Source organism: Selaginella moellendorffii, unplaced genomic scaffold (genome assembly GCF_000143415.4).
Source record: "Selaginella moellendorffii unplaced genomic scaffold, v1.0 SELMOscaffold_10, whole genome shotgun sequence".
Lineage (NCBI taxonomy): Eukaryota > Viridiplantae > Streptophyta > Lycopodiopsida > Selaginellales > Selaginellaceae > Selaginella > Selaginella moellendorffii.
Genome location: NW_003314271.1, coordinates 1,512,664 through 1,533,253, shown reverse-complemented (window position 1 = coordinate 1,533,253; position 20,590 = coordinate 1,512,664). Strand labels below are relative to the sequence as shown.

Below are 20,590 nucleotides of genomic sequence, written 5' to 3'. Positions count from 1 at the left end.
CTGGAGCCAGCGCCTCATGTTCCTGGATCCCAGCTCCTGCTCGCAATCGATCGAGATCTCGTCGTCAGCGCCAAGATTTACCGAAGAGATCCTTGGATCGCCATCGCCGGTGAGGGCGACGCAAGAGAGCCGCGGTGGGGGAGATTTTGCCCCGGATTTCTTCGCCGATCTGCGAGCGCTGCTGGAGAGGGACGACGATCTGGACAGGCGGTTCTTCCCAGCTCCGGCCAGCTGACCGAAGATCTTCTTCATGATCCCAGGGCCGCTGTTCTTGCCCGGCGAGCCGGCAAGATCGATGTCGAGGCTGCGCTGGTCGAAATCCTTGCTGTGCTGCTCGAAATCCTTGGTGGTGGTGGGGAAATCCGAGAATTCCGAGGGGAGAGGGCTCGTCGCGCGGCTCACCGAGCACGCATTGAGCTGCCGCGCGGTTGCCGAGCGCTTGAGCTGGGGCTGGCCGTCGAAAAGAGGGGAGATTGTGGAGAACTCGGACGCCATGGGGCTGGTGGCCCTGCTGATCGAGCTTGCGAGATTCCGAGCGATTCCAGACCTCTTGTAGCGCTGGCTGCCAAAAACCGGGTAGCCAGAGCTCCTGGGGAGCGATCGGCCGCTGTTGTTGAGGATCCGGATGCAGTGCTCCCACGATAGATCCTCCGGCACCGCGAGGTCGGGGACGAATCCATCGAAGGCCGGCGCTGGGACTGGAGTGGGATTCCAGTGGATCGGCGACGAGCGGCAGCTGGAAATATTGTCGAGAACCACTGGCGGCATCGCGCGTGATCGATCGACCTTGGCGGACGCGACCGGCCAAGAAGCGAGAGACAAAGAAAACGAATTTTCCCCCTCCACAGGTCATTCGAAAACGGGGCAAGAAAATCTGATCCGTTGAAATCATGCCGCCGCCACGTGTCACAACCGCAAGAAAGGAATATCCGACGATCCCAAATTTTAGGGTTCTTGGGGAAAATGGCAGTAGAATGGATGCTCGTCACTGGCTCGATCTGGGGCACCACGAATGCGCTGATGAAGCGAGGGACCTCGGCGCTGGATCGCCGGAATCGGCAGCTCGGCGCGCGTCAATCGGGTGGAGATTCGTGGCTAGGCGCGGTTGTAAGAGATTGGATCCTCCTCCTGTGCACTTGGGAGTATAGCTTGCCCCTGGCGATCAATCTCTCGGCCTCTCTCGTGTTCTTCGCCAAGCTCTCCGAGAGTCCTCTCTCCCTGGCAGTGCCCATCACCAATGCCACCACATTCGCCGCAACCGCTGTGGCCGGGAGCGCGCTAGGCGAGCGCCTCCGGCTCAAGCAGACCGCGCTGGGATTGCTTCTCATCGTCGCAGGGATCTGGCTGTGCTGCCACAGCGCTAGAGATTAGCCATCAACTGGTAAGAAGTAGCGATCTTACTGTCGATCTCCAGGCACTTCTCGAAAGCCAGCCTTCCAAGGCTTGGGTTCTTCCACTTGGAGCACCAAGTCAGTATCGTCGTCCAAGTCACTGCTGTCGGTTTGAAAGGCATCGTTCTCGCGAAGTTCATGGCCTCGTCCAGATGGTTCGTCCTGCCAAGAAGATCGATCACGGCGTGGTAATGCTCGATCTCGGGAGACACTCCATACCTCCTTTGCATCGCCTGGAAGATTTGCTTCCCTTGGGTGACCAGCCCGGCATGGCTGGAGGCCGTGAGCAAGCACAAGAGGGTGACACCGTCTATGCTCAAGCCATTGTCCAGCATCTCGTGGAAGATCTGGAAGACCTTTGTGGAGCCATCCTTTCCCTGGCGGCACAGCCCTGCCATGAGCGACGTGTGAGCGACAGCGTCCGGTGAAAGGAGCGACAGGAATACCTTCTCGGCGTTGTGAGCGCTGCCGCATTTTCCATACACGTCCACCAGCGCGTTTGCTACGAGCTCTCCATGCTCCAAGCCATGCCTACAAATCTCGCCGTGAATCACTTTCGCCAGCCGCGAAGCCACAGCCTTACCACAAACTTTGAGAAGAGCGACGTAGGTTCGAGCGTCCGGAGCACAGCCATGGCGACGCATCCGGACATAGATCTCCAGAGCCTGTTCTTCGTTGCCGCTGGAGTCCGCGTGGGCGAGGATAAGCGCCGTCCACAGCACCACGTCGTCGAAGAAACGGGCTCTCTCGAAAACCACGCGAGAATCGTCCAGGCTCCCACACTTCGCATACAAATCGACCAAGGAGCTCGTCACGTACCTGTCTTGGCAGCCACTCTTCACGCAAAGAGAATGCAAAGCCATAACTTTCTCCAAAGCCACCACCTTGCTCATTCCATCGTCCAGCTCGAGAGGATTTTCCCTTTCTTCCGCGGCAAGAGCAGCGATGGCTTTCACTGCGGCAAGAAAAGTCCGGGGATTTGGAGAGCATCCCTGGCGCTGCATGAGCTCGAAGAGCTGCAAGGCCATCTCTCCCTGCGAATTCTCTGCAAATCCCAGTATCAGCGACGTCCAAGAGACCACATCCTTGTAAGCCATGCCGGAGAATACCTTGCTTGCGTCAACCAAGCTTCCACACCGCGCGTAAGCGTCCAGAAGCGCGTTTGCGACGAAGATGTCCACTCCACAGCCAGTTTGATCGATCACAGCGTGGAGAGCCACGACGCTCTCCAGCGCTTTGATCTTCACGAGCTCGTCACCGAGAGGTTGCATCGCTTCTTTCGCTGCAAGACGAGAGCAAGCTTTTAGAACAGCGACGAAAGTCCGGCCATTCGGCTGGCAATCTCCTCCAGCTCTAGCCATGGCGGCAAACAAATCTAAAGCTAGGAGCTCCTCCTTGTTCTCTACATACCCTTGGATGAGCGCTGTCCAAGAAACCACGCTGTGGCACGGCATGGCGTCGAAGATCCGGCGCGCCTCCCTCACGCTGCCACATTTGGCGTACATGCTCACCAGGCTGCTCGCCACGAACGGATTCGCAGCGGCGCCGCTATCGACAGCATGGCTGTGGATGGATCTTCCCCGCTCCAGATCCCTCGCCATGGCGCACAGCTTGAGCGCCGCGAGGAGATTCGACGTCTCCGTCCTTGGCTGGAAGGGCGGCGCTGCGCCAGCGGCATCGAATCGAGCTGCCAAGGAATTGCCTGGCGCCATTGAAATATTGTTTTGGCGCTTCTCTCAAGAACCCTAAAATCTTAGCTATGGTGAAGAACTGGTCGGAGCGCGTGGAGGAGCTGCTGGACGAGGGCAACAGCGATGGCGCTGCGCAGTTCTTGCAGGGCGTCGTGGACGAGATGCAGAGCTCGCAAGGCGCGGACGCGAATCTCTCGCTGGCTGCGGCTATGCAGGATCTGGGGGCGCTGTACGAGCGGCAGGGCTTGTCGATCAAGGCGGATTCGCTGCGCAGCTCCGCCATTGTCATCCGGCACAGATTAAACGCGTAAGTAGCATGAATTCTCTGTTTTCTCGGATGATTCTAAGAATTTCTCTGCAGAAGAAGCGATGCTCCAAGCATAGACAAGGAAGACGAAGAAGAAGAAGGTACTAGGTAGACTTCAAAATCACAATTGGAGAGAATAGCGGAGATCTGAAAGCTTGCTTTGCGTCACAGAGTGGGAGAAAGCCGCTCACGACATCCCTGGCAGCTCATCAAATCCACCACCATCGCGGAGAGCTCCATCGCCTCCTCGAATCTCCCAACTTTCTTTGAGCGATCCAACTCCCAAGCGTCGGTCCAACTCCAGAGAAAACGCGAGAGAAGCCGAGGAGGAGGCCGAGGACGTAGCTCCCAAGCAGCGTGGACGCGGGGCATTTACTTACGGAAGAGAAAGAGATGGATTCCACAGCGACCATACGACCGCCATGGACGATGAAACTCACGAGGAGCTCACTACATCTTCTGACGACATCGATGGAAAGTCCCGTAAGTTCGTCTCTCTTTGGATGATCAAAGGTGGAAATGCTTAACATTCTTTTGTTGTTTTGTAGTCGTTTATGGAGCTAGCCATGTTTTGGTTCTCGGTGGCTTTCCTCCCAAGACAACCACTCGAGATTTGGAGCAGGTCGTCATGCCTTACGCGAGCCGCGGCGTGGTGATTCGCTGGGTAAATGACACCACTGCCTTGGCTGTTTTCCGCAATCCAACAATCGGTTTGTGTGACTCAATGTCTAGATCTCTCACTGATTTTCTTCTTTCCTTGCGCAGCACGAGAGGCACTCGCAACAATCCGCCACCCAACGTACGTGCTCAAAACTTACGACGATTCAAGCGAAGTTCACGGCCTTGTCACGGAGAGAGGTATCCAGTTTTCTCTCTGGTTTCAAGCTTTCTACACTTTGTACAGACTTGGAGCCTCCGACGCCGAGGCCAGCGACATCCGCCCGAGCTGCTCAGCGCATGATCGTCGGAGCTCTCACAAACCAAGGCATCGTTCGCGGAGCACAGACCAGGGTGAGATTCACGGCCCAGGAGCTGCAAAAGCAAGAGGAGGAGCGCAAGCAGCGCTTGCTGGCCAGAGAGAAGCTGCGAGAAGAAGCCTGGGGAGGCGATTGATTCACACATACAGCACTAATCTACATCTCTTCACTCCTCAAGCCTGCTGAGAGTCGAAGGAATAGACCCCAAGTCTTCTCGACTTCCAAGGCTGCTAATAACAACGCTGATCTCTGGTAAGCCTTGGATCTCTGGGACGGCTTGGTTGGATACGTCATGTTAATCCCACAAAGACGAGTCCTTTTTTGGACGAGAATCTGGCAATGGAAGGTCCTGTGACGTAACGATAGTGTCTACTTTCAGGAGTCTTCTCTACAATCAAGGAGCTCTGCTGGATTGCTTTTTTCTGTTTTGATGGCTTACATGGTGTTGCTATCCAGCCTTTCGCAGAAGCATTCAAGACTAAGAATCGAAGCGCATACGCTGCAAAACTCTTTATCTACGAGCTGTCAGCAAACTAGATCTCCTTCTGTAACCAACTACATCCACAAGGTTTGTGTTCTATGCTTTTCTTTTTTCAATTCTTCGTATGATCCCCTGGCTTGTTTGATTTTTTGGTTTTATTTTGTTAGGATACTAATGTAAAAATGGAAGCTGGTGAGCAAAATTAACCACATGGAACCCTACATAGCAATGTGGAGACCTATATGGATCTCCCAGAAATGAAAGCTTTGGGGGAGCTTCAAAAGAGAGTAAAGTTGATGAGAGAGAGAGAGAGAGAGAGAGAGAGAGAGAGAGGTTTTTGCAAGATAGGTGGAGTTTTCCTTACTTTAATGTGACAGAGCTAAATTGAAGATCAAGGAAGATTAAAGATTAACATCTAGTAAACGAATAAGTAGCATTACTTTAGTTTCACAAGCAAAAACTGCTCAAAGCATCACTAGAAGAAGAAACTTGATTGAAAATCAATTTTTTGGTGGAAAAAGGACATGTATGTTTTTTTGGCGTCATTAGCATTAGACCAGGGTTTCTTGCAAGCATGGAAAGAATCACCCCAATTTAAAGATCACTAAAAAGGAGTGTAGTGGAGAGAGGAACCATTTAATATTATGTGTGATCAAATAATATAGGTATCATTTATGCTAAGAGATAAAATTATTGACATTTGATTTTGTTGGGGAATTTCAAAGATTGTAAATTGGGCAGCTTAACCTTGCTTATTTCATCGTTGTTTCCAGCTTCAAATATAATTCTGGAATCTGGTGGCTCACATCATGATTGCAATCTTTCTAGCCTCATTTATGAACCTACAATAACTAATTCCTAGAGAGAGTTTTTTTCATATGAAAAGTGACCCATTTTTGAGAACCTTGAACTGGAACTGAAGCTGGCGGAGGGGCTAGCGCATGATAAACTATACAAGAAGCAAACGGTAAATGAGCAATGAATCTTGAGCACGTGATTACCAGGCGCAGGAGGCTGAGCATAGGCCCAGCTAAAAAAATAAGAAGAGAAAAAGAAAACGCTTAGAACTGGGAAGAACCACCACCTTGAGAAGAAGATCAAAAGGCGGAATACGCCAGTGTCCGTCTTTTGCACTGGTTTTGGGAATACAACAGCTCTTGACCAGCTGACTTTCTTCCCCCGAGTTGGCTTTCACCTCTAGTTGAACTTGTAACATGCTGCGCAAAGACAAAAAAATTCTTTACAGCAATCGGGTCTCCAGAATTAGCTTTCCTTGTCCCTGTTGGATTCTTCGGCCAGCAGATCCTCCATTTTCTTGAGAAGCGCCTCCTTGTGAGACTGACGTCGTTTAGAAAGTCCGCCTTGTTCAACTCCAACACAGCCAAAGGCGATGGCTCACTTGTAAAGGTGTGGAGTTTAGCTTGCGATTCATTCACGGTTCTCGAGCTCTTCTGCCTGCTGCAACGCTTTTCTTCCTCAAACTGACGCTTCATTGTTGCCGCTCATTATAAGCTTAAATAACTCTCGTACTACTCCACAGATTGATGTTATATTCATTCAGTCATTCATTGGCGCCCACCAAGAAGCATGAGATTGACGGATTATAGTAAGCTGTTTTGATGATTTCAGTGAGCCGTTCGTTTGTTCGCTGAGCTCTTCCAGATCTTGCCTTCTGTCCCCGCCCTTACACTCAACCCAAACACACACAAAAACAATAAACAAGCAGGAGAAGAAAAATAAAAAAATCTTTTATAGCTTAGAAAGGCCAGCCTTAATCATGTCCTTCCTAACTTTCCCCGTTGACGTCACAGGAAATGGATCCTGCCGTTGAACGATGAGTTTTGGGATCTTATATCTGTGATAATCACTTCGGTCAATCATGCATCAAGCCTTGAATCGCAGAGTCACCTCGAAAGCCCCTGCTTGCTGCAATGCAGCCGTAAATCACTTTCAGAAACCGTCATGGGATGCTCGCTTATTGACCATGTCCATCCGTCGTGAAGCCTCACCACGGCAGCAACGATCTCGCTCAACCGCGACTCAGGGACGCCAACAACAGCCACAGAAGAAACCGATGGATGCTGAGAAAGAACCATCTCCACCTGCGGCAGGCATGAGTGTTTTTCATCGATGGAAATACGCACTCACCTCTGAGGCGTATACGTTTTCGCCACCAGTTTTCACTACATCTTTCGCTCTGCCCAGCAGCCACAGATTTCCAGCTTTGTCTATCTTTCCAATGTCTCCAGTGTCAAGCCAGCCATCCTGCTGCAGAACACCTGCTGTTTCTATGGTTTGTCCCCAGTAGCCATGCATAACATGAGGCCCCCGGGTGAATATCCGACCATCTTTTATCCCGACTTGTACGTGAGGAGGCGGCTTCCCAACACACGAACCCACACCAAGTGGGACATGTCCATCAAGCCGTAAAAATGTCATGGAAGAACACGCTTCGGTCATTCCTGGACGTGGAACAAAAAGGCTTCAGCAGCTACTGAAGAAAGCAAACGTGTTTTACCATATGCAGAGAAGAGCCGTGCATTTGGGAAAGTTTTCTTGACAGCAGGAAGAAGACGCGATGGAACTGACCCGCCACCGTTCAGAATTGTTAGCATGCTGGGGAAAACTTGATCACTTCCACTCTTTCTGAAAATGCTTTGTTAGAAAAGAAGATCTAAGAAGATAGACATGGACTCACCCAGGCTCCAAAATGTCTCGCAGCATTGTCGGCACTACAATCATTGTAGAAATCTCGTAGTCTTTCAAGGCTTGGAGGACGGCACTAGTCTCAAACTTCGGGAGAAAAAGCTGCTGGCTTCCAGCCATGACCATGGCCAGCACAGAAGAAATCCCACCTATGTGGCAAAGTGGTGCAGTATGAAGATAGACCTGATAGAAACACTTAATCAAGACCAGAAACATATAACGTTTGTAGAGGAGAGTGTACCTCGAACATACATCCATGCTCGAATAACCAACAATGGCAAGCTTTGCCAGGGACTGCGCAACCAAAGCCCTGTGAGTGAGGGACACTCCTTTAGGTGTTCCAGTGGTTCCTAAAACCAAAACATGCAAAGTTATGTCCTACACAAAGTATGTCAAAGCTGGGAACAGCAAACCCGAAGTGAAACAAATCAAAGCAATGTTGTTAGGAGCGAAACACAGATCCAGATTTGTTTCGGTCTCTCCATTGCAACGCATTATAGACTCTCCACGAAGAGCTGCCATGAAGGAGAGATCCTCAAAAACGAGAGGAAAAAGAAAAACTTACTCTCGCAATCTTCTTCTAAAAAAACTTGCATCATCCACGGATATAGTTCACTTAGAGGCTCACCCCAGTGCCGGCATTGCTCATCCAAAACGAGAATCGCAGGCCGGACAAGCTGGATTGCGGCATTTGCTTCATCAAAACTCTAAAGAACAGCGTCACAAGTATCCAAGAGAGAAAAGAAAAAAAGAAAGCTCATACCCATCTATAGTTAAGAGGTGTAACGATTCCACCAGCGCAGGGCACTGCCAGCATCCATTCAAGATAGTATTCGCTGCAAGAGAAAAACAAATCGACTGTCCCAAGATTCTCTAAGAAGAAATCACAAACCTCGTAAGGGCTGCAATCGCGACGCGCTCCCCGTATTGGATCAATTCCCGCAATCCCTTGGAGAGGGCAGCGACGCGCCGGAAGAAATCCGCCCTGGATCTCCCGCTAGACAAGCTAAAGATCTTGCGCGACGACGCCATCGCGCGCAGCATCGCGCCAATGTGCGCGTCCTCCTCCACCTCCCGCGCTTCCATCCTCCTTGAAAGAAAAAGAGAACGATAGGGTTTAAGCGATAGAATGCCACCCAATAAACACGCGCCACGCGTCAGCCGATGAGTTCTGTTAGGTTTGGTTAAAATATTTTTTCCTCTCGGTGTTCGACTGCAATGGCTTCTAATCTCCAATTGGTTGCTCATCTTGTCTTTCTTGAGCAGTCATAATGAAACACATAATATATCACAATCACAAATATTATATCACAAAGACTCGAACCCCTCTGATACCAATGAACATGTAGAATGGGAAGGAAGATTTCGAAAAACATTCACGAACTTAGCTCTAACCGAAAGAAGCAACACAATACGAGAAAAACGAATGAAAGCGAGAACAATCCAACGTACGTGCTAAAAGGTTACGACGTCACGTTAAGCTTTTTCAGTGATCGGTCACTCTTCGTGCAGACTTGGAGCCTCCGACGCTGAGGCCAGCGACATCCACCCAATGATAGTCGGAGCTCTCATAAACGAAGGTATCGTTCGCGGAGCACAGATCAAAGTGACCCAGGAGCTGCAAAAGCAAGAGGGGGAAGCAAGCAGCGGGAGAGAAGTTGCGAGAGAAGTCGATTGATTTAAACATATGGCACTAATCTACGTCTCTTCACTCCTCTAGCCTGCTGAAGTAGAGGCCCGAGACTGGCCAGAGATCAGCGTTGATATTAGCAGCGTTGGAAGTCGAAAGACCTTCGTCTTGGATCTTTGGGAGTCCCTGCTTGGTTGGATACGATGGGTTCATGTTGATCCCGCAAAGACCAGTAGAAACTCCAGTGTCTCGTTGCATATAAACGTAACCATCGTCTCCCCACTCGGTCCCCCATGAGTTCTTGACGATCCAGTACTTCTTTCCGTCGCTGGTAATGCCATATCCTACGATCGTCACCGCGTGATTGAGGTCGGTTCCACAAGAGCTTGTCAAGATTCCCTGTCATGACAAAATCATTGCACCTTTGTTACTGAGAAGGAAAAACTTACTGATTTGTAGAACTTGAAAGCGGGACAACCTGCGTCGATCATCACGCTCACGGGCTGATGAGCGACGGCCTTCTTCAGGGCCTCCTCGTTGTTTGGAAGAACATGCTCGTAGCCATCGATTGTAAAGTCCCTCTACAACAGACAGCAGAACAGAGAGAGTGTGATCAGCTTAGAACTTATAAAGGGAGTGCCCCTAAGGAAGAAGCAAGTTTTGTTCCGGAAGTTGAGGCCAAACCCTTCACTGTCTATGCCACCATTCTCGATGATGAACTCGAAGGCCTTATCGTAGTGACCGAGATCGTTTTTGCTGCACTTGAAGAACGCCTCCTCGAACAGACACTTGCGTCGCAATGGCATTGGCACCTTCGGCTGCTGCGGCGGCAGAGAAGACCACCGAGCTTCCTGTCATAAGTTCCAGGTGGTGAAAACATAGAAAAGAAAAGAAAAGGAAGTAAGTTACCATGTGAGCCTGATCGAACCGGACAGACTGCTCCTCTTGTCCGCCAGTCGACAACCTCCGGGAGGGACTCTGCGGCCGAGTGACTGAAGCTGCCAAACGGTTCTCGAGGCGTGATGGTCGTCAAGAACCTCTCTCGAAACTCTGCATTAGTCAGATATGCGAATTTGTTGGCCTCGAGAACATAGTCATTCTGCTTCTGATTTTCCGCCTGGATAAACTTTAGGTTGTCTAAGTGTGTCTTCTTTATCTCTTCGTGGCAATAACTCTCGTCCTGCTCCCAAGTCGGAACGCGAACAGACACAGAAACAATAGACAAGCACGGTTCTCCATAATCCTAAGAAGAATAAAAAAGGACGACGAAACCTTTTATAGCTTAGAAAGGGATCCTGTTCCTATGATCCACGCATATGCCCAATGCGGGCACTTGTCGGGAGTGTTTGAGCTGGCCACCGAAACCTTCCAGTGCATGCTCTTGGACGGCAGCAGGCCAAATTCACGATTGTCCTCGGTGCTTGCAGCCCTAGGGTTAGGTCAATGGAGTGTGGAGAGGATGATCTTCCCGACGATGTGCTCGCCCGGATCCTGTCTCTAATCGTCTCCTCGCGCCACTTGTATTGGTGCAGTCTGGTGAGCAAGAGGTGGGCGCGCCTGGCAAAGCTCGTCACACATTTCAGCCTGGAGGATGAGCAGCACGGCTTCCTTTCCTGGTTTGACAGCAGCGCCAGCAATCTCCGCTCCTTGTCCGTTCACAGCGCTCCACGCTCTTCCCTTGGCTGGCTACCGGCGATCGGAAAAACTCTTCACTCCCTTACGCTCAGCGTCGATGTGGATGGCTTCTGGTCCAGCATTGTCGCCTGCCAGCAGCTGCGGTGCCTCCACATCATCAACGATGTCAAGCTTGGCGGCGCGATCACCACGACGACGCCAGCGGCTCCAATGCTTCCCAGTCTCGTCTACTGCGTCATGCTCACAGGCTTGGACGTGGGCACAATGCAGCAGCTCCTCGACTTGTGCCCCTCGCTCGTCTACATCCAGCTGATGCTGCTGCTGGTGGAGTCGCCCGGGACGTATTTGCTCAAGAGCCACAGCCTCGACTGTCTTGCATTGCGTGGCAAGAGCGTCGCCAACTTCTCTCTCGCCCTGGACATGCCCAAGCTCAGGTGGATGTCCGTCAGCGCGGTGCCGCGCCTGGAGCTGCGCCTGGAGCTCTTGCCGTCTACGTGCAACGTCGAGTGGATCAAGCCGCACACGGGCGTGCGGATCATCCAGGGCCTGCGCACGTCCAAGCTCAACAAGTTAACGTTCACAAACACCTGCCAAAGCGCTGCCGATGTCACGCAAATTCTCAAGCGTTTTGTTTGCCAACCGTCGGCCGTGAGTGGCATCACGCGGCTTGACTTGTTTGTGAAATCGTCCATCTTCGACCCGGGGTCCCTCAACCTTGCGCAGCTTCTGGAGCCATTCCCCGCCCTGGAGGTGTTCACACTTTCTCACTCGTCCATCAAGGTAACTTTTACATTCTCTTGACAGCTTCTCTGCATTGAAGACGTGGTATATGATCCTCTAGTGCTTGAGCCTCGACAAGTGGAGCAGCAGGGAGGTTCCATTGTGTGTCCGCATTGAGGTGGCCTGCGGAATAGCGGGGTGGGCGCGCGACGAGATCAGCTTTGTGCGGGAGCTCGTGGAGAGCAGCAGCTGCGTGACACGCCTGGACGTGAGCGGGGTTGTGTACGCTACCAAAAAGCCGCCCAAGTTTCGGACCCAGATACCTCGCGCGATCGTCAAGCTCGGCGGGGAGTTCCCAGGGCGTGTCAAGGTCCATCCCATCCGGTTTGTGCCGCGGCGCTGTGATGTCGTCTGGCGCTGCATGAAGGCCAAGTTCGATTCGGAGGCGCCTTACACTGCGATCCACCATCGGTGCACTTATTTTGACGACACCACGGAGGTGTGCGTATGAGTGGTCTTTTTTTTGTTTTTGATCATACTGCTGTAAACCCGTTTAGGGAAAAAGTAGCAGCTAACATAACTATGCCTAGAATATGCTAATATAATGTGCAGCAAGGAGAGACCATGGAACTGTCTCCAACGATTCCTTGCTACTGCTCAAATTTGTCTTGGAGAATGTTATGTGTACTTCAATCTTTCTAGATCTCACACGTTATTGAGTCTCGCAGCATGGATGTGAGCATGTCTACCATAAACTCGAAGCAAAGAGATGAAGGTTTTCTTTCTCGCTCGTTCATAGTTTCTTTTCTCTTGTTTTCCCCTGCCAAATTGGAACAGGCCAGGTAGCAGTCGTTGGTTTTCCGAATGTAGGCAAGCATCAATCGGCTCTTGAAACACAAAATATGTGAAGCTGCACCAAGGTAAAGCTTTGATGTCTATTCTCATTTATAATGATACGCACAAACATCGTTCCATGCAGGTGGTCGATGGCCTAGACCTTTTAGATTCGCCTGGGATCCTACCTGTGGAGCTATGGAGTGAAGTTCAACGACCAGGCTGCAGCGGTGAAGCTCGCGATATGCAATGATATTGGACAAGAATCATACCAAGTTACGGGTGGTGCTTGTCGAGAGATTAAAGCGCTTGCCAATTCTGTTTGTTCCTCGGCAATAACATCTGACAAAACCATGGAGGAGACCTCTCGCTACAGAATAGACGCGGAAGATTTGCTCGTCTCGTTTCAAGGCTTGATGCTCCCGCATTGGATCAATCCTTGCAATCCCTTGGAGAGGGCGGCGACGCGCCATCCGTCCTCGATCTCCCGCTAGAGATTGCACGACAGCGCCATGGCGCGGAGCATCGCGCCAATGTGCACCTCCCGCGCTTCCAACGCCTTGTAAACAAAAATGCGATAGGGTTTAAGTGAGAATGCCAGCCAACAAACGACCGCCACGCGTCAGCCGATGAGCTACAGGGCCCAGGCTCTCAAGGAGCAAGACTATTTCGCCCACCTCCTCAAGAACGCCAAGAACACTCTGCGCATCCGGCAGCTCCACGCCCAGATCCTCCACACCAGCCACCGCGGCAACACATTCCTGCGAAATCTCGTCGTCGCGAGCTACGCCCAATGCAGCAGCGTCGAATCGGCGCGCCAGGCCTTCGATTCCATCCCCTGCCGCAATCTCTTCTCCTGGAACATCCTCGTTGCCGCATTTGCCCAAAATGGGCACCTGGAAGAAGCAAGATCGATCCACGACCTGGCGCCAGCGCGCGATCCAGTCGCTACCAATGCGATTCTTGCGGCCTACGCGCAATGCGGCCGCGCGATCGACGCAAAAGAGACCTTCGATTCTATGCCCCACAGAAACATAGTATCTTGGAATACCCTAATCCAAGCAAATGCCCAAATCGGGGATTTGCAAATCGCTAAGGCTGTCTTTCAAAGGATGCCACAGTGTAACGTTGTGTCTTGGAATGGGATTATCACTGGCTACTGCCAAATAGCCCAATCCACAAACGCAAAAGTACTCTTCGATCTAATGCCCGAGAGAGATATCACGTCTTGGAGTCCTATGATCCACGCATATGCCCAATGTGGGCACTTTGAAGAAGCCAAGGAGCTGTACGGAAAGATGCCCAGCCACGACGTTGTCTCAGCCAGCGCGATGATCACGGCGTACGGCTTGACAAGCTCTTGGGAGGAGGCCAAGTTTATCTTTGAAAACTCTCGCGAGAAGAACGTCGTGCTGTGGACGGCGACCATGGTGGCTCTCGGGCAGGCCGGAGATCCTCACGGAGCCGCCGAGTTCTTCCGCAAGATGCCCGAGCACGGCCTCGTTCCCTCCACTGCCATTGTCACTGCCTTCGCCCAGAACGGCCGCTCCGCCGATGCTAAGGAAGTCTTCGATCTAATGCCGCGGAGGAACATAGTTTCCTGGAACACGATGATCGTCGCAGCAGCGGCGGCGGCGGCGGCAACACCCAGTGACGCTCGAGAAGTGATGTCGAGGATGCCGCAGCACAGCGTTGTCTCCTGGACAGCCATGATCGTCGCCTTGTCGCAGCACAAACTCTTGTCCGAGGCTCGAGCAGTGTTTGACAGCATGCCGGAGAAGAACATCGTCTCCTGGACCGCTCTCTTGCAAGCGTATGCTCTGGGCATGGACGTCGACCGAGCACTGTCCCTGTTCGAGGAGATGCCGGAGCGTAACTTGGTTTCCTGGAACTCGATGCTTGGAGCCTGTGCTCAGTCGGGAGAGTTTCAGCTGGCCATTGAAACGTTCCACCGCATGCTCTTGGACGGAAGCAGGCCAAACGAGATCAGCTTCACGATTGTCCTCGGTGCTTGCAGCCATGGCGGCTGCCTGGACAAGGGCCGGGACTACTTCTCGTCGATGGTCGTTGATCACGGCGTCCAGCACGAAAAGGAGCATTACTATGCCATGGTTGACGTTCTCGGACGAGCTGGCCGGCTGTCCAAGGCGGAGGAGCTGATCAAAACCATGCCTTTCGTGCCTGAGTCTGCGCAGTACGAAGTTCTTCTCGGTGCGTCTACTGTCCAACGTAATGCTCAATTCGGAGGCCGAGCAGCTGAGGGGCTCATTGCGTTGGACCCAGGTAACAGTTCACCTTATGTTTTGCTCGCTAATATCCATGCCTCTACTGGTAACCGAGAACAAGTAGCCGCTTTGTGGGAGGCGATGAAGGACAAGGGCGTGAGAAAGCCTCCAGGAATGAGCCTGCCCGTGGACGTGTGACGCAGAACTTTATTTCTGGAAGGATTGAAACCAAATTGGAACACCACAAAAGAAGTTTTGTACACTGCACCGACTCGCAGGGAATTTTCTCTTGTCACAAGTGAACGCATTCCCGCTGCTGCTCCTCTCGAGATTCTTCTTATAAAAGTTGACCTGGATGCCATGCACGGCATCCCTTTTGCATCTACAAAAAAGAAAGAAAAAAATTTGATCAAACTTCAATCCAGTGTTGGTGGCGTGAGACAAATCTTGAAGCTTGTGTGTAATCTCCTAGTCAACTAGTCCATTTTATTCAACATGAGTGCACAGTGCTTAGTCGCTGCCAGGGATAACTCTTTATCGAAAAAAATCTATTCAATATGGAAGCGCATTCATGAATCTAGTTTAAACCTTTTGGATCCTGAGGAAGAGATTACCGAGCTGCGCATCTGGAGGCTGTCGCTTACTTGTTGCTTGTAGGACGTCTGTGAATAGTTTGTGTGCTCCCCGTGCTTTATTCGCGCTGCTGTTTCTTTAGCTAATGGAATCGACAAGAGATAAAATCATGAAAAAAATGGGAACGCCCAGAATCTGATTCTTGAGACTCGAATTGCTCCAATGCACGTTTCAAGAATCGCTTTCATTCAAAAGAGCCCACCAACCGATTCCTGCCCGGAGCGATTATCTGTGGCCAAGAGGAGCAGAGGGATCTCGTTTCATTCCAACATGATCAAGCACAAGCGGGAGCGATTACCAGTAGCCAAGAGGAGAAGAGGAATCTCAGGAGTTCTATTTCAGAACGGCAGCAGTAAACATCACAGCAATTTGCCTTGGCAGTTTGGGTTGGTTGGCTTCTCCTGCTTTGGCTGCCCCCCAATAGCACCAATGGCAGCAACCAGAAAGAGAGGTGCCAGGTAAAACATCTTGTTCGGGATCACACCTTTTGTGCTCCCAGCGGGGCCGGCTTTAGATGGCGCGGTGCGGCATCTAAACTTTTTAACGCAAATGCATGCAATGGTCGTGAAACAAATAACATGAAGGGTTTGGAAGGATTGGTGGCATATGCCCATTCACGGTACCTTGTTTGAATCTTTGCCGATGGCAGAAGACCCCACTCCACGAAAGCTCTTGGAGGAACCCATGTTTACCTTCGAAAACTCTCGAGCGTCACTGGGTGTTGCCGCCGCCGCCGCTGCTGCGTCGATCATCGTGTTCGAGGAAACTACATTCCTCCGCGGCAGACTCAGTGTCAATGGCAGTGGAGGGAACCAGGCCGTGCTCGGGCATCTTGGCGGCTCCGGCCGTCGAGAATGCCGCAGCACAGCGTTGTCTCCTTGACAGCCATGATCGCAGCACAAACTTTTGTCCGAGGCTCGAGCAGTGTTTGACAGCATGCCGGAAAGAACATCGTCTCCTGGACCCTGGACCGCTCTCCTGCAAGCGTATGCTGTCGGCATGGACGTCGACCGAGCACTGTCCCTCTTCCTGGAGATGCCCGAGCGTCCTGTGCTTGGGACAAGCTGGCCGGTTGTCCAAGGCCGAGGAGATGATTAAAACCATGCCTTTCTCTGCGCTGTCTGTACGAAGTTGTCTACTGTCCAACGTAATGGTCTCGGCAGTCTGCTGGCATTCAGCAGTCGAGGCTTTCAAAGCCACTCCTTTCTTCCCTTTCCTTCGAAACCATCTTCCAGTGCTGCGGTAACCGAGAACAAGTAGCTGCTCTGTGGCGTGAGGAAGCCTCCAGGAATGAGCCTGCCCGTGGATGTGTGACGCAGAACTTTATTTCTGGAAGGATTGAAACCAATCAATACTGAATTGGGCCATTTAAGCTGCCCTCCGCGAACTGTAACATAAACAAGGCCAACTCACTCAATCAAAGACCAAAATAATCGACACGAACCTGACGAACTATAGGATTGGAAGTGTTACCGAACTTGGAAGTCTCCCCTTCCCATACGATTTTACCATCGTGCAAGAAAAGTAGTCTAAAACACCGAGCATTAGTCATCGTCCAAGCTAAGTGGAAACGAGAAAAAAATCACCTGTCCACAGCGCGTCGTATCGTGCTATGCTGATGAGTCACAACAACGTAAGATGTAATCTGTCCAGGTTTTCCTCTTGCATCACGCCCTTTGATGTGTACTGACCGAATAAGATCCTCGACAACAGTCGAAGCAATGGGATCAAGTCCAGCAGTTGGTTCGTCATACATGACAACCTGTGAAGGAGAATTCTGATCTACGAATATCATGCTAGGAAAAAAATAACCTCGGGTTCATTCGTTTCCTCGCGTTCGTCTGAAATTATAGCGCGAGCTAACGCCACCCGTTTTTTCATTCCGCCAGAGAGCTCGGCTGGTAACCTTTCTTCAACTCCCTGAACAAGAAAACACACATCAAACACTGAATTAACGTAAAAAAAAGGATTGAGCACCTTGAGCCCGACTGACGCCAAACTGTCCCTTACTAGCTCGTTGATTCTCTCCTTGGGAAGACTTTGCCGCTCATAGCTGCCCAAAACAATCAAGTCAAGTACTCGGACAGAAAACAGAGAACGACCACAGCTTCTTACAGCATAAATCCGACATTTTCTCGAACTGTGAGCGAATCAAACAGCGCTGCGCTTTGAAAAACCTGCAAAGCTCGTAAGCCGATAATACACGGACGGTAAAGGCATAGTTCAGTACGTTACCAGTCCTATTCGCAATCCGGAAACATCTTGGTCACTGATTAATCCATCCCGTCTTACTCCTCGGATGAAAACTTCTCCCTGAAGAACATTGAGGAAGAGCTAATCAGAAATACCAAAAAAAACGGATGAAACCTTGTCAGGAACAAGAAGTCCAGCCATAATCTTCAAAATCGTGGACTTTCCTGTTCCAGAAGGTCCAATAATTCCCACAGCCTCACCATGGCGGACCTGCACAAAAAGAAAAGGATTTAGAGAGTGACAATCGCTATGCTGCTCAATCCACACCTTGAAACTGGCTCCTTTGAGGATGTGCTTCTCGCCAAAGGATTTGTAGACGTCGCGGCATTCGATTAGAACATCGGAGTCATCCTCCTGTCTTGAGGTCCTCAGCCGAAAGTCCTAAAAGAAAGAAAGATCGATCGCATTTCACAGTGCCTGCCGGACAATCGAAAGAATGACTCACATTCTTGAGGATCGATGTCGTTTCGTCGCTGGCGGCACAGAAGCAAGACCGGGCCAGAGATTTCTGGGAGCTGCATCGAGGCTGCGGAGGCCAAAGCGTCGCGCTCCATGCCGGTGCTGCTACTCCAGCCATAACCTAAACCCATGCATAGAGTAAAAAATAAAGTGGTGAAGAACTGAGTGGCATTTTTTGCTGGGCATTGTTGGAAATCTCTCTGCTGGAAAATGCGAAGAGAGGGGCACCGCCGCAAGCATCGTTGTGAAAGGTTTCACGCCAAGTACCGGTGAGACCGAGCAAGGAGCCGAGGTTTTTGTCTGGAATCGCTCGCGTTTGCCGCTGTACTGTGAAGATTTCTCACATCCTTCTGGATCTGTAGCTCAGAAAGAACTTAATGGAACACGAGAAGCTTGTAGTTTTTTGGTCAAGTAAAGACGAGGAGAAGCGGTAATGCGTTTATACTTCACTGGTTCGTCACAAAACTTTTCGTCTTCTAAGAGTTGAAAGCGTTTTGTAGCCGTTGCCATATGACCCGTCACGACTTGAGAAGAATGCAACAACTGGATTTTTGCATCTACAAGAAAATAAGGAGGTCATGGAAGTGAATGAATGATTCATGCAAACTTCAATCCAAATGTTGGCGACTCGTGAGACGATCATTGAAGCTGAACTGAATCCTTCAAAACAAAGGAGAGAACTAGAGCGTCCATCAAAAGAGTCATGTATCCTTCTAGCCAAGAATACTCCAAATAAATAACAGTTACACGGATCAAATCTGTATCGTGAAGATTAATTCTCTTCCAAACAATAGTGATTGATGGATGCTAGACATACGCAGCAGTGAAGGACAATGCTGTGACTCCCAGTCAACCCGTCAGTCAGTCGGGTCCACTTCATTCAACGCAGGTCAGTCTCACAGTGAAGCCAGCGATGGCACCCGTGTTGATTGTGGCCGAGTGCACCTTTACACCAGTGTTCGACATATGCTTTTTTGATGCCCAAGATGCCCAAAAATGCAAGATGGTTGGCTTCAAGAACAAATACAGGATCATTACTTCTTATTCTTCTTCGCTGGGAGAGCTCGAGCTTCTTTTGAGAGGTCACATCTCTTGGTCATCTTGTATTTCACTTGCTGCTTATTTGGGTGCTCACCCAGGCTGTATTCATCCTCAACATTGTTGTCATATTGATTGTTTCTCTTGGGTTTGAATTTGAGCTCACCATATTGCTTTATGATCTCCTCCACACCCCCTACCTGAAAGTTGAAGCGATTCACACATGTGTATGCAACCTGCATACCTTCAAATAGAAGACTTCACTCACTCGAGAACAAGAACATTGTGAGGGGAACTCCTGGAACTTAACAATCAGCATAACCTGGGGCTTCTTCTCAACCTGGTGGACATGTGCAATGGCCGCAGCTTCTTCCCTGTGGGAGCACGGAGAAGCCTCTTCCCCACCTGGTGGACTTACACAACGGCCGCAGCTTCTTCCAGCTATGCAAGAGCCCTAAAGATTTGAGCTTGCCCTTGATCTTTTGCTTGCTCGACCTTGCTTGCTCTCTTTCTCTCTTTTCCGCATCAAGGAGAAAAATGTAGGGCACTAGGAAGCAATTTAGAGCAGGGAAATCATTGCTCTCATAGATCATAAATGTCTTGGAACATGCCCAAGAGGGATATCCATAACAAGTGCTTGAAGTGATGGGAGGATCCAAGAAACAGCCCCATCTGGCTCTGGAATGCGATGATCCAAATGTTGATAAAGTCCAGGAGCTTCGACGAGGCTTTGGATATGTTAGCATGATCCCAAAACACCAAAATGAAGTTTCTTGGAACTCTTTAATCACAGCATTTGCCTTGAAAGGGATTTTGAGACAGTTTCAAGCTTGCAATCCAAGATGCCCAAGACTCTTGATGGCAGAGACCTAGCAATGCCATGTGCTTGCTACCTCGGCATTTTGCTTTTGGAGCATTCTCAGTTGGGGGAAAGCCAAGATATACATTGTCATGAGAGAGGATTTGAAAGTGATGTGAGTGCTTGAGTGGAGGATTGTTCAGGCCATTGTCCCAAGAAAGGTGAAAAGGAAGAAGTCAATTGAGACTCTTAAGGATTACTTCCAATGCTGCAAGAGCAGTGCCTTCAAAGCCTAACACTAACACTTTTGGCAGCTTTTAGCCAGTGGGATTTGTCCAGACAATTGTCATCACTCATTTGTTTTCCTGGACACTCTCTTTCTTTGTGTATCTATGAAAGTGTTTGGTGATGACGTGAGACAGCTCGACTTCAAGCTAGAGGAGTTAAGAAGGCTGCAAAAGATCTTTGCTCACTGCACTGAGGTACTCTAGGGGTGAAACCAGACATTCCAGGGATGAAAGAAGGGGTCACTTTCTAATCCAATCGCTTAATTTTGCCTTTAGAGTGCTGCATGAAGTGCCTGGTTTTGCCCTTGGAGTGTCGCCTAGAGTGCTTGGTTTTGCTTCTAGAGTGCCGCCTAGAGTGTCTAGTTTCGTGCTTGGATCACCTCCGTGCAATGTGCAAAAGCATTTTGAAGCCTTCGCAATTTCATTACCTTTTGGTTGAGCTTCCTGACATTATCACTAAACACACTTGTAGATGCAACAAGAAATAGTGCATCCAAAAAAATCAACAAGTGATGATGATTATC

General features: G+C 50.4%; 7 protein-coding genes and 1 long non-coding RNA gene across 9 annotated transcripts; 3 read left to right on the top strand and 5 right to left on the bottom strand.

Annotated features, from left to right (window-relative positions):
- The first annotated feature begins 823 nt into the window (after positions 1-823).
- Positions 824-1,456, top strand: LOC9650275 (transmembrane protein 234 homolog). Its single transcript, XM_002968438.2, has one exon. The coding sequence runs from the start codon at positions 964-966 to the stop codon at positions 1,369-1,371; it is 408 nt and encodes a 135-aa protein (XP_002968484.2). The 5' UTR covers positions 824-963; the 3' UTR covers positions 1,372-1,456.
- LOC112345873 (pentatricopeptide repeat-containing protein At4g39530-like) lies at positions 1,342-3,102 on the bottom strand. Of its 2 annotated transcripts, none has more exons than XM_024673522.1 (2): positions 1,611-3,102; positions 1,342-1,553 (listed from the first exon to the last, which is right to left on the bottom strand). In XM_024673522.1, exons 1-2 carry the CDS (start codon positions 2,990-2,992, stop codon positions 1,361-1,363), a joined length of 1,575 nt encoding a protein of 524 aa, XP_024529290.1. In that variant the 5' UTR covers positions 2,993-3,102; the 3' UTR covers positions 1,342-1,360. The 2 variants fall into 2 exon arrangements, with proteins under 2 accessions (XP_024529290.1, XP_024529291.1); XM_024673523.1 differs by lacking the exon at positions 1,342-1,553 and having other exon boundaries at positions 1,594-1,782; positions 1,838-3,102.
- A 48-nt stretch (positions 3,103-3,150) lies between these two features.
- On the top strand, positions 3,151-4,794 carry LOC9631355. Its single transcript, XM_024673371.1, has 6 exons — positions 3,151-3,389; positions 3,444-3,490; positions 3,561-3,872; positions 3,938-4,099; positions 4,155-4,247; positions 4,294-4,794. The coding sequence occupies exons 1-6, from the start codon at positions 3,151-3,153 to the stop codon at positions 4,500-4,502; spliced, it is 1,062 nt and encodes a 353-aa protein (XP_024529139.1). The 3' UTR covers positions 4,503-4,794.
- A 1,781-nt stretch (positions 4,795-6,575) lies between these two features.
- LOC9631354 (2-succinylbenzoate--CoA ligase, chloroplastic/peroxisomal) lies at positions 6,576-8,643 on the bottom strand. Its single transcript, XM_024673521.1, has 10 exons — positions 8,446-8,643; positions 8,317-8,389; positions 8,182-8,260; positions 7,967-8,068; positions 7,806-7,903; positions 7,546-7,736; positions 7,366-7,493; positions 6,996-7,309; positions 6,756-6,949; positions 6,576-6,702 (listed from the first exon to the last, which is right to left on the bottom strand). Exons 1-10 carry the CDS (start codon positions 8,637-8,639, stop codon positions 6,597-6,599), a joined length of 1,479 nt encoding a protein of 492 aa, XP_024529289.1. The 5' UTR covers positions 8,640-8,643; the 3' UTR covers positions 6,576-6,596.
- Positions 8,644-9,261: 618 nt separating this feature from the next.
- On the bottom strand, positions 9,262-10,560 carry LOC9631353 (ervatamin-B). The gene is made up of 5 exons (XM_024673370.1): positions 10,504-10,560; positions 10,121-10,363; positions 9,868-10,034; positions 9,633-9,762; positions 9,262-9,582 (listed from the first exon to the last, which is right to left on the bottom strand). The coding sequence occupies exons 1-5, from the start codon at positions 10,558-10,560 to the stop codon at positions 9,262-9,264; spliced, it is 918 nt and encodes a 305-aa protein (XP_024529138.1).
- Positions 10,561-13,799: 3,239 nt separating this feature from the next.
- Positions 13,800-14,795, top strand: LOC112345839 (pentatricopeptide repeat-containing protein At4g02750-like). The gene is made up of 2 exons (XM_024673369.1): positions 13,800-13,937; positions 14,058-14,795. The coding sequence occupies exons 1-2, from the start codon at positions 13,800-13,802 to the stop codon at positions 14,793-14,795; spliced, it is 876 nt and encodes a 291-aa protein (XP_024529137.1).
- A 1,000-nt stretch (positions 14,796-15,795) lies between these two features.
- On the bottom strand, positions 15,796-18,080 carry LOC9631352 (protein TRIGALACTOSYLDIACYLGLYCEROL 3, chloroplastic). Its single transcript, XM_002968131.2, has 10 exons — positions 17,929-18,080; positions 17,751-17,864; positions 17,598-17,693; positions 17,466-17,543; positions 17,346-17,407; positions 17,208-17,283; positions 17,043-17,150; positions 16,817-16,992; positions 16,675-16,759; positions 15,796-16,617 (listed from the first exon to the last, which is right to left on the bottom strand). The coding sequence occupies exons 1-10, from the start codon at positions 18,058-18,060 to the stop codon at positions 16,579-16,581; spliced, it is 966 nt and encodes a 321-aa protein (XP_002968177.2). The 5' UTR covers positions 18,061-18,080; the 3' UTR covers positions 15,796-16,578.
- A 608-nt stretch (positions 18,081-18,688) lies between these two features.
- Positions 18,689-19,493, bottom strand: LOC112345844. Its single transcript, XR_002992186.1, has 2 exons — positions 19,225-19,493; positions 18,689-19,176 (listed from the first exon to the last, which is right to left on the bottom strand). It is a non-coding gene; the product is annotated as an uncharacterized LOC112345844 (long non-coding RNA).
- Between the last annotated feature and the right edge of the window lie 1,097 nt (positions 19,494-20,590).

What these genes read in the sequence shown, in the direction of transcription:
- LOC9650275 (XM_002968438.2), top strand. Translation starts at nt 964, where the DNA reads ATGGCAGTAGAATGGATGCTCGTCACTGGCTCGATCTGGGGCACCACG.
- LOC112345873 (XM_024673522.1), bottom strand. Translation starts at nt 2,992, where the DNA reads ATGGCGAGGGATCTGGAGCGGGGAAGATCCATCCACAGCCATGCTGTC. An exon ending in TTCCAGGCGATGCAAAGGAG is followed by an intron (nt 1,554 to 1,610) that starts GTATGGAGTGTC and finishes TCTTCTTGGCAG; the next exon opens with GACGAACCATCTGGACGAGG.
- LOC9631355 (XM_024673371.1), top strand. Translation starts at nt 3,151, where the DNA reads ATGGTGAAGAACTGGTCGGAGCGCGTGGAGGAGCTGCTGGACGAGGGC. An exon ending in ATCCGGCACAGATTAAACGC is followed by an intron (nt 3,390 to 3,443) that starts GTAAGTAGCATG and finishes ATTTCTCTGCAG; the next exon opens with AAGAAGCGATGCTCCAAGCA. An exon ending in CGGCCTTGTCACGGAGAGAG is followed by an intron (nt 4,248 to 4,293) that starts GTATCCAGTTTT and finishes CACTTTGTACAG; the next exon opens with ACTTGGAGCCTCCGACGCCG.
- LOC9631354 (XM_024673521.1), bottom strand. Translation starts at nt 8,639, where the DNA reads ATGGAAGCGCGGGAGGTGGAGGAGGACGCGCACATTGGCGCGATGCTG. An exon ending in TTTGATTTGTTTCACTTCGG is followed by an intron (nt 7,904 to 7,966) that starts GTTTGCTGTTCC and finishes TTTTGGTTTTAG; the next exon opens with GAACCACTGGAACACCTAAA. An exon ending in AGCAAGCAGGGGCTTTCGAG is followed by an intron (nt 6,703 to 6,755) that starts GTGACTCTGCGA and finishes TGATTATCACAG; the next exon opens with ATATAAGATCCCAAAACTCA.
- LOC9631353 (XM_024673370.1), bottom strand. Translation starts at nt 10,560, where the DNA reads ATGCACTGGAAGGTTTCGGTGGCCAGCTCAAACACTCCCGACAAGTGC. An exon ending in CCGACAAGTGCCCGCATTGG is followed by an intron (nt 10,364 to 10,503) that starts GCATATGCGTGG and finishes ACTTGGGAGCAG; the next exon opens with GACGAGAGTTATTGCCACGA. An exon ending in CTTTCAAGTTCTACAAATCA is followed by an intron (nt 9,583 to 9,632) that starts GTAAGTTTTTCC and finishes TTGTCATGACAG; the next exon opens with GGAATCTTGACAAGCTCTTG.
- LOC112345839 (XM_024673369.1), top strand. Translation starts at nt 13,800, where the DNA reads ATGGTGGCTCTCGGGCAGGCCGGAGATCCTCACGGAGCCGCCGAGTTC. An exon ending in GCTCCGCCGATGCTAAGGAA is followed by an intron (nt 13,938 to 14,057) that starts GTCTTCGATCTA and finishes AGGATGCCGCAG; the next exon opens with CACAGCGTTGTCTCCTGGAC.
- LOC9631352 (XM_002968131.2), bottom strand. Translation starts at nt 18,060, where the DNA reads ATGGCTGGAGTAGCAGCACCGGCATGGAGCGCGACGCTTTGGCCTCCG. An exon ending in CCGGATTGCGAATAGGACTG is followed by an intron (nt 17,408 to 17,465) that starts GTAACGTACTGA and finishes CGAGCTTTGCAG; the next exon opens with GTTTTTCAAAGCGCAGCGCT. An exon ending in ATACGACGCGCTGTGGACAG is followed by an intron (nt 16,760 to 16,816) that starts GTGATTTTTTTC and finishes TCGGTGTTTTAG; the next exon opens with ACTACTTTTCTTGCACGATG.